Source organism: Strix aluco, chromosome 7 (genome assembly GCF_031877795.1).
Source record: "Strix aluco isolate bStrAlu1 chromosome 7, bStrAlu1.hap1, whole genome shotgun sequence".
Lineage (NCBI taxonomy): Eukaryota > Metazoa > Chordata > Aves > Strigiformes > Strigidae > Strix > Strix aluco.
In genome coordinates this window covers 27,117,205-27,137,478 of record NC_133937.1, presented here as the reverse complement: position 1 = coordinate 27,137,478, position 20,274 = coordinate 27,117,205, and the positions used below count along the sequence as shown (strand labels likewise).

At 44.3% G+C, this 20,274-nt stretch overlaps 1 protein-coding gene across 1 annotated transcript in view; it reads right to left on the bottom strand.

Moving 5' to 3' along the window:
- WBP1L (WW domain binding protein 1 like) overlaps nucleotides 1–19,455 on the bottom strand; it is a 60,606-nt gene extending 41,151 nt beyond the window's left edge. The window contains exon 1 of the mRNA XM_074831175.1: nucleotides 19,346–19,455. Within this exon, the coding sequence (XP_074687276.1) occupies nucleotides 19,346–19,432 (87 nt within the window). The 5' untranslated portion in view covers nucleotides 19,433–19,455. The remainder of the gene's footprint in view (nucleotides 1–19,345) is intronic.
- Between the last annotated feature and the right edge of the window lie 819 nt (nucleotides 19,456–20,274).

Genomic DNA, 20,274 nt, shown 5'->3' with positions numbered 1-20,274 from the left:
TGGTGACAACCTGCAGCTTCACTCCATGCAGCCCACAGTCCATGCCATGAAAGCCTAGCACTAAGACTTCTATTTAGACACCGCACACACACCAAAGGGGTTTGAAAAGCCTATTCAACCCTCATGAAAGGTGTTCTCTGGTCCTACTTACAGCCTGAAAAGCGAGGGGAAAGTGGTTCTGGCTTTATTCTTTGCAGTCTTGTTCGGCTGTGCTCGACGCTTGCATGCCTCCTAAGTTTATGGTTACTTCCTGTTGACAAATATGTTCTTCTGCAATCTATTTCATCTATTTTCAAAGAGACAGATAACACATTTTTTAACATTAGCCATTTTTTTTGCAAGATAACTTACGGCCTTTATATAACAGAATTGGGACTCCAAATAACTTGTGGTGCATTCTCCAACTGTACTGGACTTCATGCTTGGCAAAGTCACTGTTTTCTATTCTTTTTTTTTTTTTCCCCCATCAGCAGAAAAAGAATAGAATTTACCATATCAGAAGCGGAGTCAGAGTCATTAATGTTCATAGATAACATCTATTACTTTACACTATGCACAAGATTTGACATGTTTTTTCATGCTAGTTCAGTGTATGAATGTTTGTATATGTATTGAAAACAACCAGAATTCATACCTAAGTAAAAGATCACAGGTTTCAGAAATGGACATCCCATGATTTAGTTATTTGCCTATAATGAGGGAAAACCAATACAAAGTCATCTCATTTGTGAAAACTTGAAATTGTTGATGATGACCATATTTTTAAGGCCAATCTTCAGAGAATTCAGTAAAAAAGTGGCACCTTTCTTTTATTTACGCCTGTCCTAGACCAAACATATATTTTAAAAAAATAAAAATCAAGATAACTATCTTTGCTTTTACTCTTCCACAATAACAAGGAGACTGAAAGCAGAATTCACTCTAATAATTTTCTGTAAAGGAGAATTTCATTGTTAACTATGGTAAGTAAACACCAGATTTAAATTTTCCCTTGCCACTTGCCAATCTTGTCATGACTCAGACTAAAAAAAAAAAAAAAAAAGAAAAAGGTTTCCTTTGCACTTCAGTAGCTTTCCTCTTTTAGTTTCCAGCAAAAAGATGGATGATAATTTAGAAAGATTCCTAGCCATGCACCATTTCTGGCTGAAATCAGAGTTGCAAGCCAAAAAGCAATTAGAGACTTAAAATACAGGCAGTAATTGTTTATTGGTTGGTATTCCTTTGCTAAACCAGAGCTTCAATACTGCCTTTATGAAGCACATCAGCATCAGAAGAGAAGCAGAAATATGCGCTCAACGCTTCTGACATACTTGATTATAACTGAATATTCTAAGTAGGAAGTCATAAATATATTACCAACAGTCTCTGAGATAACCAGCAAAATGGTAGCAATAAGCAGCATCAGGAATGAAAATGTATGATCTCATAATTTCACCCAGAGTGCCAAGAACTCAGACCTCCACATGACTGAAGACCCTTTACAGAGTATACACATATGAAAATGTATTTTTAAGATCCACAGGACTGGAATCCCTGTCACAAAGTGCCACAGTGGAAACTCAAGTTCTATGGGTGGTATTTTTTTTTCATGTCATTAAATATCTTTTCTTCCTGTCTCCACACCTCACAACCCACTTTTTGTACCTCCAAATACTGACAAAAGTCACCAGTGATCTCCCACAGCATGAGATGCCTGGGAAGCTGTGCAACAGCCTTCAGGATGGGGAAGCCAACTCAGATCCTAATTTCTCAACTCAGGAGCACAAAGAAAGAGAACACTTGAACCGGCTTTCACATCTATCTTCCTCACATCTTGACGTCTCTGCTAACAGATTCTAACAACCAGGACACCAGAATTCATACTTCAGCATCTTCAACTTCTTTCCTGAAGGACTCCAGCTACCAATTCCTGATACGCTGCCAAGCTGGTCCCTGAAACAAGCCAGAGAGCGCTCAGGAAACATTCAGGAAAAGGTTGGAAGTAAGAGGCAGTTGCAGGCAGATCCCAGCATACGAGGTCAGCCCCTGACTGCAGGGATTTGCAAGGCTTTCCATATCCCAACACATCTCAAAGAGATTGCAAGGATTTCCCAACTTTAGAATAACAAATCGACAAGGCGGAACTGTGACACTGCGAAAGCCCATGTGGCTGAACCCAAACCATTTCAAGCTCTTTACAGACTGGGCACAGTCCAATGAGTTACTATAAGTACTAGATTTTACTCTAAACTGAAGTCGACACTTCTTCACCAGAAACCTGAGATTAGAGGTCAGATTTAGAAGTGAAGAAGTGACACTTGATACAAAGATCTTGACATGAATGCTAGAAGAAACAAGGAGAAGAAAAAAAAAACAGAACAGCCAACCAACCACCATTCTTTAGAAGTGCAGATGCCTGGAAGAATTTGAGAAGTATTTTGTCCAAAAGTGTTTCAGTTGCCATTCAAAACACTCTCACATTGCATTTCCAATTTCAAATACTCTTTCCCCTCAAAGTCTATGTTCTCCTATACTTTCTTCAAAGGGTCATGTAACTTAAAAGTCATAGGAAACCACACCAAAAATACCAAACTTGATTAATGCCTATGCTTCTCTGCTTGGTGATGTCCTTTCTGCATTACATCTTATACAGCAAACCACATGCTCCTCTGGAAAGATGCTACCTTTACTCCTCCTAAAGCACCATGTATACCTACAACCATATACAGATACTAACACAAATTAATCAGGATTTTATGCTATAGAAAAACCTGCTTCTAGTCTTTATTCTCCACTGGAATCCGTAATTCTGAATGGCAAATGCTCTGGTTTTAATTTAAACAACTAAACATAAATCTTGATGAAAGGCATTAGGAGTATAAAAATGCCCATTACCACTTTGGACTAGATTTGAACTGGTGACCTAATGATGTGACAGTGGATAGTTCTTTAACTATCTGTGATCAGAGACTTGCATCAGCAAATACTTAAATCCCAGGAGACGATAATTCCTGGGAAGAAAAAGCATTAGATAAATGAAATCATCAGAAATAAAAGATTCTAGATTTCTGCAATGTTAACAAGCAATAAAATACAAAGAACAGTCAACAGATTCCTATGAGTTTCTGGAAGATCCTAATATTACAAATACACAACATAACTTTGTAGTCAGTACTTGCAAGGTTCAGCAGTCACTACTAGACTGGGGTAAACACAGCATCCCAAGAGTCTCCTTCATGGCTTTAGAAATGCACTAAAAATCAAGACACATTTTGTATTGAAACTCACAAATAATTCCACTATGATCAATGGATTAAAAACTAAGATTTTCACGATCTGTTCAACTGCATCATACCAAATATGCAGAGCCTGGCATGGTAACAGCCACCCTACCAGAACTATTCAGACTCTGCAATCCATGAATCTTGCATGAATATCCTGGTGCTGTGCCTGCAGAGGCAGATCCAAGTCCCAGTCAGGCAGGCACGTTTCTCACCTGGTTTCAAAGAGGCATCAGCTGAATGCTGCCATCAAGTTTCCTCTTGAAGTGAAGCATCCTCTAATATTTTATTAGGTTGTAAAACTTTCACAATGGTACATCTGCCAGCAAGGCAGATAGAGCCAAAAGCACAATGAACAATTCCCATCAGAGGGCAGATCCTGTTTAACATTTTTAAAGAAGTATTGCACGTGCGCAGGTACTCCATTTCATTGGAGAGTCTCTACACAAAGAAATCTCCTGATCAGTAGCAATACCTTTAGTCTCCCTGATGAAAAATAATACTCCCTTGAATAGCCATCAGTCCCTCTCCCTGCACACATAAGTAAACTCAACCACAACTGTGACCATTCCTAAAAAAAGGCTCTAGAGAAAAAGCATCTGTACAAACCTGCCTGCCCGGGGGATGCGAGTCCTTTTGTTGGATTTGGTTTGAAGCTACAGATGTATTTCAGATGCCCAACGCTCATTCAACTACCCTGAACATACCAGCCAAAAATCTTACGCCATCCACATGAACGCCATCACATCCTCCAGTTTGCATCCAAGAGGTGTGCAATTTAGGGCTAGGCAAGAAAAGTTGCTTATCATAGTTAATTTTAACAATATCATACATAGCATTAAAATAGCTCCAAGAAAGGAAAGAAAAATGTAGTATAAATTACAACGGCAGGTGATAAATCTTCCAAAAGCATTCAAAAAAAAAAAAAATCACAGTAAAAGCTTCTAAGGGGTAAGCAACCTGGTTTCATAAACATGCTTCTGATTAACCCTTTTGCAGCTTCAAAAAGATACAATCTCTGTTGTTGCTAAGCATGTCTGCCAGAGCTTGCCAAGGAAAGCATGAGCAAGCAGCTTCAAAGGCACAATGACGTACCTATAGCAGTAAACCCTAATCCTCTCTGTGGAAACCACGCAGCTCAACTTAGTCATAGAAAATGGGATTAGAAAATCTAAAACAAAACAAGGGGTTGAACGAATTAGCAGTCATCTCAAGATCATGTTGAAAACATTGAGCAACCTTTAAATAACAGCTGTTGTCAGGGTTGATAAGGAGGAGGGTAAAACTAACATCTTGCACAGGAAACCTTTAGCGGATGGGGATAGGAACAGGGTATCCGGGTCAGCCTAAAACCTTACACACTGACCCTGGATGGTGGTTTGGCAAAGAGCAGAGGTGCCAGAGAGCATCCCAGCCATTGCCCCTAGAAATTCAAGCGCATGGACCCCTAGCAAAAGGTTTCTGTGGTTTGATCATAGGAAATATGGCATGGATCAAAGCAGACAGTGCTTTGACGATCAGATCGATGGCCTATGTGTCATGTGCAGGGGCAGAGGAGAGTCTCTGGGAAGCATGGCATTATTCTTTCCACAGTTCATAATGTCATGCAAACATATGTATACAAGAATGTTGCAACAGCTCAAGTGACCATCTTTGCTAGCGTTATACAAAGCACATGGCAGAAATGCAGAGGTCAGGATTTCTGAGGCAATTCTCCAAGGAGACACAGTTAATGTGACTTTCTGAAGTTCCCCATGTTTCTTGCACTGTAACTTCCTGGACAACAGCATCACATATTTTCCAGTGACCAGACCTAACCCAAATTACATGTTTACACAACCCACGTGAAATTCAGGTTTTGATGAATGTGTGTTTTCATTTTAGGACAAGAGCTGATTTTCTAACTCAAGACAATCTTTCAAAAATAAACCATGTCTGCACGTAAGGTCAGGATGCCTAGAGAGATCCTAAAACAACAATTAGTTTAAGTAAGCTTCCCTGGCCTTCTCACTGCCAAAGAAGCTTCATTAGCAAGTACCAAGTATTCAACTCCTGATCACTTCAACAGATAAAATAAAGAGAACACAAAGACTTGCATTAGGAAAAGAAGGCAGTGGCAGAAACAAAGGAGACAAGCAAGGAAAGAAAAGAATACCTTGAGAAAAAAAGGCAGACTGTCATGATCTAAGTGCTGATGAAATCTGCTCCCGATCGATACGGAACGTGACCATAAGGTACAAGCCCACAGTCAGAGATGACAGCATATTCTCCCTTTGATCATTCTCCAGTGTCAATGGAAACCCACTGGGGCTGGAAGAAATATCAAGTCTTTGAGAGATTAATATCTAACCTAGCACACAGACCATGAATGGAAGTAGAAGTGAGTTTCCACCCCTCCTCCCCAGGCCGAGGACTATCACTTCCATTTAATGAAGTCTGAATTGTCAGATTTCAGTAACCTCCTTCTCCTTTCTCTCTGCCCAGACATCAGGCTCTTCTTTCCCTTATAAAGGCCTCCATGCCTCCCTCTCACCAAAATGAAAAGGAAACAGGACAAGACAGATACTAGGTGCCACAGCTTACATGCAGTTCTTCATGCCAAGCAGTACAGCACAGGGCTGTCCAAATTCATGGCAAGAGCAGAATGGCCGCGTTATCCTTCATTTACCACTCTCATTGCCATATGAGTCTTTTTTCTCCCTTGCAGCATCACAGATTCCAGCAGAGCCCTGCAGAAGAGTGACCCTGCAGCAACAACCAACCATACAACATTACCAGGTAGTTCCCAAACCAAAGGTTGTGGCAGTTTTGAGTGGGGAAGACTGGAAACTGCTTATCTAGAGTCTCTGCAGGGAAAGCAGAAAGACACTCGAGAATCACTCTGTAGAGCCTCTATGAAACCTCAAAGGTAACCAGACCTGCTCACGGACCCAGAGAAACTACACTGATTCAGCTTCCACCAGTAGCAGCATCCTGATAAACTAGCAGAGCCTCTGCTATACTTGGGACAAAAAGTTAAAGGGAAGCTACAGCATTTCACACTCTGCTCAGTCTCTTGAAAAATGAAAACAAAGAGGGGATTTTTTGTTTAAAGTTCTTGTTTAGAAGTTCAGGGGTAAAAAACACAAACCTCTCAGCTTTCCTTCTATATTCATGCAGATACTTTTTCAGTATTTCCAGTGTTGCGAAATAGAAGACAGAAGAAAACAAATCCACTTTGACTACACAGAAGTGCCAACCAGAAATAAAAGCCACAAAAGCTTATGTCAATACATGCATGTCCCTAAAACAGATGCACCTATCAAAGCATTGTTTAAAGTTTGTCCACATTAAGAGTCTAACTGAACTCTCTGTACTTGCTGTTAAGGACAGTTTTACTCAAAGTAATAACCAGGATTCAAACCAAGTAAGAAATAATGAACTTGGTTTTAATTGGTTTGCGAGAAGCCCAATTTGCAAATGCTACCCTTAGCCAGCTATTGAATATACAAGTTGACAGAGCCCAGAAGGCACTGTGATGAGTGACTTAAGTGGAGGCACCCTACACCCACCAACATTCCTGCTGAATGAATATGAAATCTGCAAGAATTGCTTTTATTTATCTTACTAAAAGCGTTTCTTGGAAGGGCTGGAAAAATTTATTTCAGATGGATTTTTCAGCTGAGAACAAAGTTGTATTTATTATAATTATGCGCTCTCCAGTGTGGCCTGCCTTGCTGAGAAAGAACATTAAATTCAGCTGCGCACGAACTCACGGAAGTGACCTTTTGAATGAAAATGCTGTAGCAAGAGACTTGTGGAGCATTCTCACTAAATAATAACCTACTGTCTGCAACTCGCAGATTAGTGCTCAGACCACTGATTTCAGCTGCTACTTACACAGGCACAAGTCCACATGAGGTCAATCAGCTGAGAATAAATCGTGTTTGCTGCAGACTACAATATGGAGAACTGCACTTAGGAAACTACTCATAGTATCCAGTCCAGTATGGTTTTATGAACTTCTATTAACCATCATGCAACAGCATAACCTTGCAAGGCACTTTAAAGAGGTCTTTTCTGCAGGACACCCACTATTTCATTTAAATAAGAGGATCAAAGGTGTTATTGACACAAACTGAACAAGCTCTCACTTTAATGAGATCAATAAATGCAAGGATGAACACTCACTAACCCCACAGAAGTACCCTGCTCCATCTTTGCAGAAGAACATGAGGATTATCTGAAAGGCTTCTGCTGTATACAAGGACCAAGCACTTGGAGACAGAGGCACTAAAGAACTAGGAAGTCAAACTAGAGGATTCATGTCATCACCTAAATTAAAGGTACAATGTAAAATGGCAAGAGATGCAAGACACATGCCTGTTTGGAAATGGAGGATGTCTTTTTAGTGTGCAAATATAAAATGTCCTCCTTAGACACATCAGATCATCTTACTCTTTGCAGAAAGGTTGGGTATTGTAAAAAGTATCCCATCCTGTAAAGAACTTAAAAGAGATGTCTGAGCCTTCCCAGCAGCTGGGTGGCTGGGTAGTCAAACTCCCCACTGCCAAAGAAAGCAAGGCAAGCTTGCATGCTGACGTCCACATCTCAGGGGCACTTGGAAGTCACTCACTGCCTGTCCAGTCCAACACCATCCTGCAATGGACAGGTCCTGCTGGCAACCTGCTCCAGGCTCCCGCTCCCTCTGCCCTTCACTCTCCAAGGTATGCACAGCAGGCTCTCCTGGTTCAAGGCCATACAAAGATTTTGGTATGCAGCTCAAAGGTCTAAAAAAGAGACTACCCTGTTCTAAGCATCTGAGGATTTTTCAAGCCAAAATGCAGCTCTCAAAACAGTTTGCACTGCCAGTTTGGGTTCTGTACTCCCTTTTCAGATCCTGTGTTTGCATTTCAGCAAGCTTGCTCTCATCTCGCAGCTCTGCTCACTGAACCTGCTGGTTTAGTCCCAAGTCTGCATCTCTGCGTGCTGATGCCTCCAAGGGAGAACATGATAACAAGAAATACAACTTCTTGACTTCACTACAGAACCAATTAACTGGGAGTTGCAAAGAAGGAAAACCTTCCACTTCGACTATTCTTCTATGCAGTAAACACAGCACAGGCAATCTGTGAAGTGCACAAAAGCTTGATCCTCATGTGTCTTCACATGTTGATTATTTACAGTAATGCCTTCCAGACAAATAGAAGAACAGTCCCCACTCAAGCACAGAAGAAGCCAAGAACAATAAAACTGTATCTCAACAATTAGGTAAAGTTTGACTATAGCACTTGAGGGCATTAAAAACCTTTGGACCGAAACCTTGCAGAAGAAAACCAGGAGTTTCTTGGTTAACAATTAATAATTTAGACCTGAAGACTCTCATCCAGAGCTCCAGATGAAGAGGGAAATTACACAGTATTTATACACCTGGTACCAAACAATCTCCCAATATTTTGATACAAAAAACCCACAGTTCATAGTACATTCCCCATTTTAATGTCCCCATTTTAGATGAGAAATGTGAAATTACTTTCTTAATATCACATGGCAAGCCAGGCTCAGAACTGAAGAGTTCTTGCAAAAAGTACTCGTGTGTCAAAGGAAGGACTCAGGAAAAATCATTATTTTTCATAATATTTATAAATTCACCCTCAAAAAAACCTACCAACAACTAAACCCAAGAAGTTTCCTTTGAAAACATGGGGGGTTTTTTCTCCATCATTTACTTTTGCACTAATCCTTTGGGTTAAGTAAACTAGAAAGACACTTTGCCCTCAGGAGCCCTCACCACTGTAGAATATGCAAGATGCCTACAGTCAGGATAGGAAAAAGCCAACAAACACAGAAGCAGTGTAAGACCTGTAAATGAACAAGTTAATGGGTTGAACCAGATAACAGCAGTATTTTTAAAGCCTATTTCTTTAATTAAAGACATTAGTTAAAAGCATAAACAAGTTTTACCTTGCACCCTGTCCTGAAGGAAAGGAAACTGCCTTCAGAAGAACTGTTGGCAGGCAGTGCCTGTGTGAGAGATGAGCTAGTGATGAAATGAGCTCTCATAGCAAGGATAAAAATAAACAAAATCTAGGGTCATTTAAGAATCTGTCCCAACTTGTAAAATGCCACTAGAACTTAAGGTTTCCAGATTTGTAAAATTAACTTTTTCTGCATTAGCAGCATAGTAATGGCTACATCAACAGCAGCAGCTCACCCAACCCTCAGATTACACTCATGCAAGGTGCACAGTTTCATGGACACAAACACACCCTCCATTTGCTTGGTTCCAGAAGATCAAGATGCAAGTGGCACAGCACCCAGCCAGGTCACTGTGAACATCTTGTCTAGTGCTGTTTTCCTCTCCTGCAGATCTCTACATTCTCAAGCCAAAGCCAAAATGTTCACTGCTCACATACACAAATTTAGTCCTACTTTTTAGGACACACTGAATATATTCAACCCCTTGGTTGCATTTCTAAATTTTAGAGTAGGATCATAGCAAGAAGAGTTTTGGTTACACGCTACAAGATAATATGACACAGACAAGAAACCACCAGTGCCACTCCTGCTCCCCAAAATTTATCTGCTCTCTTAAAGGTGGTGAAAAAAAAGGAGATTTGTCTGGGCTTCGTCCACACGAGGAATTCAGCAAGCCCTTACACTTCATATCAGCCTGAAGCTACATGCCAGCAAAGGTGAAACAAGGCAACAACATATTTGTCTGGTCCCTTAATCTAAAGTTTTCCTGGCACGATGCTTCTCAATAAATACATAGCATGCGAAAATAAAGCAGGACTGCTTCTTCAGCTAGTCCATCTAGAGAAAGCAGATTACAGGTTTCAGAATGGAACACAATACTATGAAGAGCAAAATCACTCCAGACTTCCTGAATTCATCTTTTAATGCCAGAATGATCCTCAGACTTTGCAGTCAAGGGACAGGCCTAAGAGCACAAAATGGGTTTGAGTAGAAGAAAACTCCTGACCTGACTCTTGCTTCCACAGCATAACCACTCTGGTGGTTTTGTATGATCACATAGTCTGGGAAGTAGAGAGATACAAAGAGCAGAAAAGCGAGAAACTCAGTAAAACAATGAGCCACAAACATGAGAGTGATATTTAATAATCAAGTACATGAGATGCAAAAAATTTCCTAATAAAATGGGTAGGAAAAATGAGCAAAACAATGAGACAAGGAGAAAACAATACAGCCAGGAAAAGGAAAAGAAAATAAATTGAGAGCTCTTATTTTTGACACTGCAATTTAAGAAGGGCTTTGTCTGAATCCGAGTGCTAAGTGTCAGTAAATGGAGACAATCAGCAATGACAGATATCTGCAAGCCTGTTTTATCTAAGCTTCAGATCACAGGAGACGGGAGAGTCAAATGCAAGCTGTTTGTGAAGTTTGCTTCTTCTAAAAAGACAGAAATCAAAACGACAAGGTAATTTGAAGACAACACAATACACGTGAAACCCTCCTCCTTCTCTTCAGCATTCACTGTTTGAAAAGTGGTCTGCAAACGAACAAATGAGACAACCAGTAAGAGACCCAGACATGAGTCATGACCTTCACATGCATTTCATATGCATTCAGGTAGCTGCATTAAATGCTTTCCAAGCACAGACTAAGGGTCTTTCAGATCGTATCTCAAGAAAAGTCTTCCCTCCCCACAAGAAGGTGGGGGGAGCACTTTTGGTAATTTTCCCAATACAATTCAATTGATACACAGGATGAGATTAATTCAGCCCAGTATCAAGGCCTTGAAGATACACTGCCTTCTTAAAAGGTTTTGTCCAGTCTTCACAACACCCCCATACAATGCCCACCACTCCTCCAGCCCTTCCCCACCTCCTGGCTCAGACTGACCCCAGCCGCCGTTTAACCCTTTCATTCCACACCACTCACTCCCCATTCTTGTTTAGCTCAGCCAGAGAGCTCAGAAAGGTGCTTTTGCAGCAGGCTGGTAGCCCTGTGGGATCTATTTTTTGCCCACAACCAGGGGGATGGCTGTCACAGAGAATATTTTATGAAACAGAACAGCCTGATCTTCTGCTAGAGGCAGAAGACATGCAGTTCCTGCAGCTTCCTGTTGGCCATCATCCACCACCTGGGATTTAAAGAGGATCCCACATAGAGAAAGAGGTTTTAAAACAGCATGCAACTACTGATACAGTATTAACAAATAAAAATTATTACAAAGAGTCAGGAATACAGAGCTTGGCAAGGGCGAGTACTTCTGCATATTCTGCACTCTTTCTGTATCAGGCTTCTGGTGTGGCTGCCACAATTATACCGTTGTTTAACTGACAGCATTATCTCAGACTGTCTTGATTATGAGTTCTGGTTCCATATTAAGTACAAAAAAAAAAAAAAAAAGTCTCTTGTGGACAACCTGCTGATCATATCTGTGTGCAAGGACACGAGAGAAAAGAGTGAATCGGTTCTGCTCACTAAAAAGCCTCTGCACCGTCTGCTGGCATGCCAGTAATGTTCAAGTTTCCTCCCTGCTTCCAAGAGGCAACGCTCGACACCTTTTACACTGGGAAAGCTGAAGATGGCTGGTGAGATTCCTGGCAAAACATACTCTTAGTAGCTGTTTCTACAGCTTATCAGCCCTTTCCCCTTCAATTTGCTGTTCAGCCAGTGGCAGACAAAAAAGAAAAATAGAAGTAGTTCTGTAACCACTGGAGCTCCGTAAAGCTGACCTCCCATCAATTTGTTCCTCAAGGCTGACTGACTTTGCAGGCTAGCAAACTGTGAGCTCAAATAGAAGCTTTTCCAGAAATTAGGGCCTATATCAAGCCAGTCAATCACAGACTCACAAATTTCGCAGTGCTTAATAAGTTCGCAACTGTAGCTTCTCACTCAATGCTGCTTCCATTTGTTTGGGTTTTTTTAAGGTCTCTCTGTGCCTACCTGTTTTCAAGAATTCTGCTGAAATCTTTGAGGTCTCTTCCTATCACATTTGGTTCAAGTTGGCCAGTGGCTTCAAAATTTATTAATAGGGAGATGGAACTTGATAACTGCATAAAGCCCACCTCCTTCTGAGAACTATCTTTGCATTAACAAAATCCATTTTCCTGCTAAAGTCACTCTCTATCCCACTTCAGGACTTTTGTCAAACCACTATATTGACAAGCTCCCTCAGCCTCAAGTCGAGACAAGATACTGTTAGTTTTTGTTTTGATCGTGATCCCTCCCAGATCTCAAAAACAAAACCAAAAACCCATAGACCTCTGCTCTTGCCTCTGAAATTTCTATCACTGCCTTGCGCACACCAGAACCAGAGATGAAATAAAAACACATCACCACTAGAAGTAACAAATTTCTACCTCATAGTAATGCAGAAGATTATAAAGGAAAGAAAAAGGGAGAATCCTTTTCTTTACTGCTATCAATTCTTTCCTTTCTTGAGGCAAACTCTTTCCTCTGCTAGTCCTAAGGACTGCACTCAGCATCTCGAGGTCTTGAACTGCCATGAGAAAAGGAAAGGTCCCTGGTCCCTCTTCTTCCTTCTTCCCTAAACCCGGCACCTTACAGCTCGTCAGTAGTGGTAGCTGCTTGCAATACCCACCTACACCTCTGCAACCCATTAGCAGGAAGAGGCCAGCAGCATTTTAAATGGCAAAAGCTCTGTCCCCTGATGTACTGGGGATTTCTTCCATGCTCAAGCAGTCACTTGCTAACAAGTCACCAGTGCACTGTCAGTGGTTGGATTCGTTTTACAAGATGCTGGCATAAAGTGCTTGGGAAGAAGAAAGAGTCAGGAAATTGCATCTAAGTCTCCTACACCACCCAGCTCTCACACCCTTTTTTCTCTTGCCAGTTTGGACCAACCTCAGGTGATGCTGCGTGGAAGGACGCTGGCCCAGTGGAGACCTGCAAACCAGCAGCACCACAGGCTGCCTCTAGACAAAATGAAGTCTCTCCTTTCTATTTGCTGGTGGTATTCAGGGCACAGCATGCCAGGGAGCACTGGCCACACTGGCATTAAACGGTTCAGTCTGCTGCATCAGTCTGCCAGCATCACCTCACTCTGCACCCAGCAAGCCCCCTTGTGCAAAACACTCCGTTACAGTTTCACAAGTCATTGCAGAGACTATAGCGGTCATCTAAAAATAATACTGGGGGCAGTGATCCCACTGATAATCACATCATTAGAGGAGAATCAAGTTCCTTCTTGCCCAAGCAGATAAACAGCAGGTCTCTGCAGCACCTTGAGCAGTCAAACGGTATTTGTGAAATCACGGAAAGGCATCATTTGTGACTGCCACACCAACACGCTTCTCGTCACAGGCAAGGTATGGGCATGCAGTTCCTGCCTAGCAAGCCTGTGCTCTCCAGCCAGCTGTTACTTCAGGCGTGTTTGTTATGTGCACCGTTCATGGGCTCAGCCACGCAGGCAATCGACTGTCAGAGCTCCACTGCCACAGCACCCAGGTGGTGGCATCTCAAAACCTATCTTCTTAGCTGTAGGTTTTCTGATCACACAAGACAGCAGGGGGAAGGAGGGACCTGACTTCCCTGTCACCATCTCTCCATGAAGTCATCCAGGAATACCGTCCCACACTCAGTGCTTGCTTTCTTCCAGCTCAGAAGCACAGACCAAAACCTGGAGCAATCAGTTTGCCCTGCAACGTTCGGTGAGCATTTCTGCCCTGCCATGACTAATGGCCCTTCCAAGACTGTCACCAGCCCTACCTCAGAGACTGCTTTTAAGATGTCTCTGACATGCCAGGTCCTTTCCCCCATGTTGCAAAAACAGCAGCACAACCCTGGCAGGAGCAGCTTGCCTGGTCACCTTGAATTCATGAACCCCCTGAAACAAATGCAAGACAGGAGTGTGTACAGCCATAAAGTCACCAGTTAAATGCATTAATAAGCTGAGAAGATTCCTATGCAGCTAAGCGGAAAGGGCAAATTCTTCCCCTGTACCCTGTAAAACAGGGCAGCTCTAGAGGAACATCCCCAAACCCAGCACCAAATATACACAGTCAGGAGACAGAACAAAAGGCCACATGTAGCTTGGCGTTACTAAAATGGCAAGATATGCCTGACAAGGAGACATTTGCATAGGCACAGCCACAACCAAAGGGCACAGCAGAGACAACACTGGATGGAGAAGTAGGCCAGAAGACCACTAGCCCATCACTAGCTTTCTGCCACAAGCTAATGTCAGTTCAATCCTGCCAGTCCTCCCAATATGACTTAAAGGGGAAAAAAGGCAAAAAGAAAAGGTGGGTGGTTTGCATTTACTAAATATACTGCCTTGGAGGATGTCCATGTGTTTTCAGATTACAAAGAAACACAAACTGTTACCTACATTAATGCCTTTCAAATACCAGAGAAAGACAGACAAAAGTGAACTTCAGCATAACACTGGGTTAATACAGGCTGACAGAGGTATATAAAAAGAGCACAGTTCCCACTTCTGCTAGCAGAAAAGCACCTGCTGAAGCTGAGGGTCGATGGGTGTTTTAGCCAGGGCTGAGTAACTGCCGTTGAAATGTGGCCAAACACTGAGCGCATCCATCCCTCTGTCTCACTAGAAGGGCCACTGGCGGTATCAGCACTTTGGGCAGGATCCCTGCAGCCACCCAGCAGCCACCCAGCAGCACCGCACAGTGGAGCCACTGCTCAGGGACGGTCGGTGCTGGATGCTGCCACTAGCCAGATGAGGCTGACCTGGCCTGACCCTGCCTGGCTTGCAAGGCTGGAAAAATCCCCAACCATATCGAAACAACTCTAGCATATGAAACTTTCCAAGTTCCCCCCACAGCATAGCACAACTCCACGAAAGCTGGCCAAGTTTATTCTTAAGGTAGTGTTATATTTTTGTTAATTAATTTTTGGAGAGTGGCAGGAAAATTCTCAGAAAGGCAATGACAGGTCCCAGTCACAGAGCTGCTTTGACTATCCTGAAAAAGACTGCCACACTCCTTCCCAGGATGCATCGGACACTTTCAGACCAGGCTTTCCATCTGCTGCACAGCTGCAGAGGTGCAAGGAGAAATTCTTACAGCATCGTGTGCAATTGTGAGGGCAACTCACAAAAAAAAAAAATTTAATCAGTGGGAAGGCATGCTATACAGACAAGACACCGGAGTTCATGGTGGTATAATCATCACAGTACGAGCAGTCCTTAATCCAATCTGTACAGTTATTTAGAGGTTCCCATTCTGAGCAAGTACAGGACGTACTTTGATCTCTGCTGCCTACTGCCAAAACTGTGGAAATTAGCAAGCCAAAAACCAGGAGTCACAAAGGTATCAAGGCAGACGAAATATATCCTATGGTTATACAAGCAGCTCTCCTCCTGAATGACCCGATGCATTGCAGGAGACCCAGAAGTGCAGTTGCAACTAATCACCTTTACCTTAATCAAAAAAGTTGTCTTAAATTTACAGATGAAGAGATGAGTCTCTCTTACACGAGGGTAATTGAAACTTTCCTGTTCAGTTCACAAACTGCCTGAAGTGATGCTCTGAAAGGGCCCAAATGCAGCCAAACTCTTGGATGAAGTGTGATAACTCCATATTGGTGCAATCAGAGCTGTGGTCACAGCTAGAGCACAGCCTTGGACAGAAACTCTGTTACGGGGGTGTTAGCCACAGTGACAGTCACGCTGAGTTCTTCCTTAAAGCAAGGATCCGTCCTCTTTGTCACATACGATGAATCATCCCTCAAGTCACAGTACTTCAAGCAAACTCTTTAATTTGGGATGAAATCGGTCTTTAAGAAGAGCATGCTTCTGTCAGATTTTGGCTCAAAACCACCTTATTAGAGAAAGATGGATTCTGCAGACTTGTCACATAGTTAGCATTCACTTAAATCTCTTGTTTTTAAAGAAAACAACAGTTGAGAAAACTATGTGATAATTAAGCTGCAGGCCTGGGAAGCAGTCAGATAGCTAAGGCGGTCAAATAACCTTTACTCTGCCCTGTAGAGACAAACTACAATAGAAAAATGATTCATGTTTGAAGTTTTTCATTACAGATTTGATCGAGCTCATTTTAAAATATATTAATTTCTTACTTCTTCACTTCTTTCTCCCTCATCTCCCTCAAACTGAGAGGGGAGCACCCAGCTAAGGTGTGCAGTTAAGGTTATACATCTACAGTTGCAATTGAACATGGCTAGATTTCTTCTTCCTGTGATGTTTATCCTGATTTTATTAAATAATTGCAATATTTCTGCCCATAACCTACTCATAAATGCTTCAACTCCAGTTAACAGAGTTTTGTATTCTGATTACAAGTGAAACTGCAAGGAATAGTCATGGAGACAGTTAAACAACTTGGATGCAGGATGGTGATGAGCTAATTATGTTCACTTTCCTCCATCCACCACCCAAAACAAGTCCTAGTTAAAAGAAAGGTCTTTGAAGATCTTAGGCAGCCTGGACTTATTTTAACCTGAAAAATCAGAGCCTCCTGCAGAGTACAGCGTGTTCTCAGGAATGTTTGTTCAGTGTGGCTAGGCAGTACAGCTCCACCTCCTGAATTATTTAGAGGACACATTTCCTGCAGCACCTCCCAGCCTTAGACCACCAGGTCTGCAGGACAGTTTTTACAGGCAAGGAGGCATGGACCCTGAACAAGCTCTCCCTGACAGCAGAAGCAAGCAGGGCATGGCAAAGGTCTGCAAGGTAGATGGAAGTAGGCAGCAGTCACAAGAGGCAACAAGGGCAGCAACAATCTGGGGAGGACTAGAGGTAAATGCTGTCAGGGTTTCAGCTAGAAACACAGGAACCCTTGGTGCAGAGATCTTCCAAGTCCAGCAGTGTCCCATTGCAGCTCTTCTCTACAAGCCTGTCAGCTCTGAGGAAATCAGGCTCTAAGGCAACACTGAAGCAGACAAAGTTTTGTTACATGCTCATTTTCAAGATCCTACATTACCACTGTCATTTTTGAGTGGGTAGCTCTCAATCTCTAGTATGCAGTGAGATAATACCAGCCTTTTGATAGACAGAGTCTACATTTAAGATCTAAAATAAACCGCAAGAGTTTTATATAGACAAACTATGAAAAGAAAATGAGTAAAAGATGCATCCGTACTTAAGTGCTCTAAAGAAAACATAGGCCGACAAAGCTCTTCTCCCCCACTCTCATGTATTGTACCACTCAAGACATTATTTTAGGATTATTTCTGGTGCACTGACTGGAGAGGATATCCACAAGTCATGTATGTCACTATTCTACAAGCAACCTAGTTGAATGATTGCTTCCACACCCTCCTCCTTTTTTCTTTCCTCCTTTTCTACTTCCTTTCTTCTACCAGCTCCTTGACTAAGATATAAGCTGTACAAGGCAGGGAGCATCTTTCACAGTCTTCAAAGCAGGTATGGTATTTTTATTAGCATGTATAGGGTTGAAGACTTTCACAGCTCTGTACAGATAATCCCACACCTGACCACTGCTCACAGCTGGAATACCACAACCACCAGAGCACAAAACAGACCTGAGATGCGCTTATATACGCTTAGTTTATGTACCTTGCCTCACAGATGAAACGGAGCAAGCCCTAGGACTTCCATCTGTTAAAGGCAGTTGAGACAACGTGGAAAACACTTGGTTCAACACAATGCTGCACCTGGCTCCTTAGGGCAGCAATGGCCAAACCTTAGTCTTGATGCGGCTGAAGGAGATTTGGGATGGCACTATCAACAGGGAATTACACAGCTTTTAAAGTAGATCTGGTGTTCTCAGCACCCTGAAAAGGAGGAGGAAATTCAAAAGGGGGATAACATCTGTAGTCATAGACAAATTCCTCGCCTCCTCCTCCTCCTGCAGGAGCATTGGGAAGTATTCAATGGACCCGTTCCAGAAGGGACACACCCCATCTGCACCCCTGCAACATTAAGTACTGTGCAACCCACAGCATCTGTGACCTACAGTCACAGATCAGCATCTCACTGGCTCAGACCTTCAACCAATGCAAACTACAGTTTGTACCTTATAAGAAATACACCACATCAAATCAGAAGTCATCATATTCGATCTATGTTCTACATAGGGTGAAAAAGACATCTTGACTCCACGGATAGTAAGATGCAGGTTGTGCACAGGTTGCCTGGCCTAGTACAGTTCTCTCCGAGTGACACCAAACATACAGATCAAGGCGGGAGAGGTTTACAGCCATCTACACTGGGGGACCCAAGACCATCACTGGAGATCTGAACTATACACTTTGCAACATAGACAGGAAACAGAGTAAAGAGATGAAGAAGAGAGACTAAACTTCATTAAAACTGTTCTGAAGCATGAAGAAGGTAATAAGCAGGTGGTCAGAGCCTACAAAGACAAGCCCTAGTTCTCCTCATCCCAGTGGGAACATGCTCCCTCTTCCCTCTGCACAGAGGCTTGCACCAAACCTCCCCACCACAGTTCCTGCCACAGGAAGACCAGCTCACTTGGCCAGTGCAGCACCACACAAGTCCCATTTCCCTGCCAACCCAAGTCCTCTGGCCAGCTGCCCCACAGCCACCCTTCAGCTCATCCCAAACCTCCTCCAGCCCCATCCCATCACAGGCCACCTTCTTTCCTATCACCACCCCAGAAAGACACATGCACCTCCATCCACAGACCCCTGTGCAGCTGTCAGCTCAAGCCTTCTGTCCTCACTGTAGCCATCTTTCCCATCATCTCCAGTCAACCACCATCAAACACCTTTCTTCCACATCCTGGAGACACCCTGCAGCCACACCTTTCTTCCACTTCCCAAAGCACCTCCAAGAGGCACTGCCACCCATACCTGGATCCCTACAACACCTCTCCATCCCCACGACACACAAGCACCCCCAAACTCAGGTCTTTGCATCTCCTCCGGCTTCACTTAAGCCAAAAGGGCTCCCCAAACGCCTCTTCCCCCAGCCCCAAGAGCCCCAGGCACCCCATGCACGCTCCCACCCCTGCCAGCCCAGCCTGACCCCCTACCCCAAAGGCCACCTCCCTCACCTCGGAGGGCACAGCTCCCCGCGCTCACACCGCCGCCCCCCCAGGCCTGCGCGCCCCCCACAGCCGGCCCCCCCGCCCCAAGGACACAGCCCCCCAGCACGGCGCGACCCCAGACCCCCCCTCAGGCGGCCCCCCCAGGGCAGCCCCTACCTGGGCAGGCTCCACGCTGGCGGGCAGCCCCTCGGGCAGGGCCTGAAACAGCAGCAAGGCCATGACGGCGCGGAGCCTCCTCGCCATCCCCCCCACCCCCCGCTCCCCGCCTCCCCAGCCCGACTGCGGCCCGGGACGGGAGCCGAGGGGGCACCCCGCGCCCCGCCCCGCCCCAGCCGATCGCCTATTGGGCGGACGGCGCGCCGCTTCTTTCGCCATTGGCTCAGCGCATTGTCGCTTAGGGCAGAACCGGGAGGGGCGGGGTCTGCGCGCAGGGAGCTGCCATCTTGAGTGTGGCGCACCGGGCAGGGAGCCTGGAGTGAGGCGAGAACTGCCATATTGTGAGTGGCGGAACTGGCTGGACGGGGGGGAGTGGGGGGCAGCCTCTTGGTTCTGCACCCCCAGTGGCATGCACCCCAGGGGGCTGAACTGGGTACTGCAAAAAGGGAGGTACAGAAGCATCCTCTGGCCTGCTACAGCCTCCCTTGACACCCCAATGGCAGCCAGGCACTCATCCCCCATTCACCTGGTCACACCCAGTTACTGTGATCCCCGCTCAGTGTCCTCCCCAATGCAAAGTCACAGAGCCCCAAACCCAAACAGCCCACCCAGACCTGGGGCACACTGGGGAGCTTGACATGGAAAGGGTGCTAAAATGGCGGCAGTGGCATGGGGCTGGACTCATGGCACCCAGCAGGCAGCCACATGTTGGTGCCAGCCCCGCTGGGAGACAGGAGCAGCATGGAGAAGAGTATCTCCCACCACGGCCGGGTTCCAGCATGTCCCCACACAGCGGTCCCTCGTCCAGGCTTGCACCCCTGGGAGAAGCGGGAGCACCAGCACTTGGGGTTAATTCACAGCTTGAGGGAGAGGACCTGTGTTTCTGGGGCAGTGAGCCTCTGCTTTCTACACCGCTGCTCCTGGCTTGC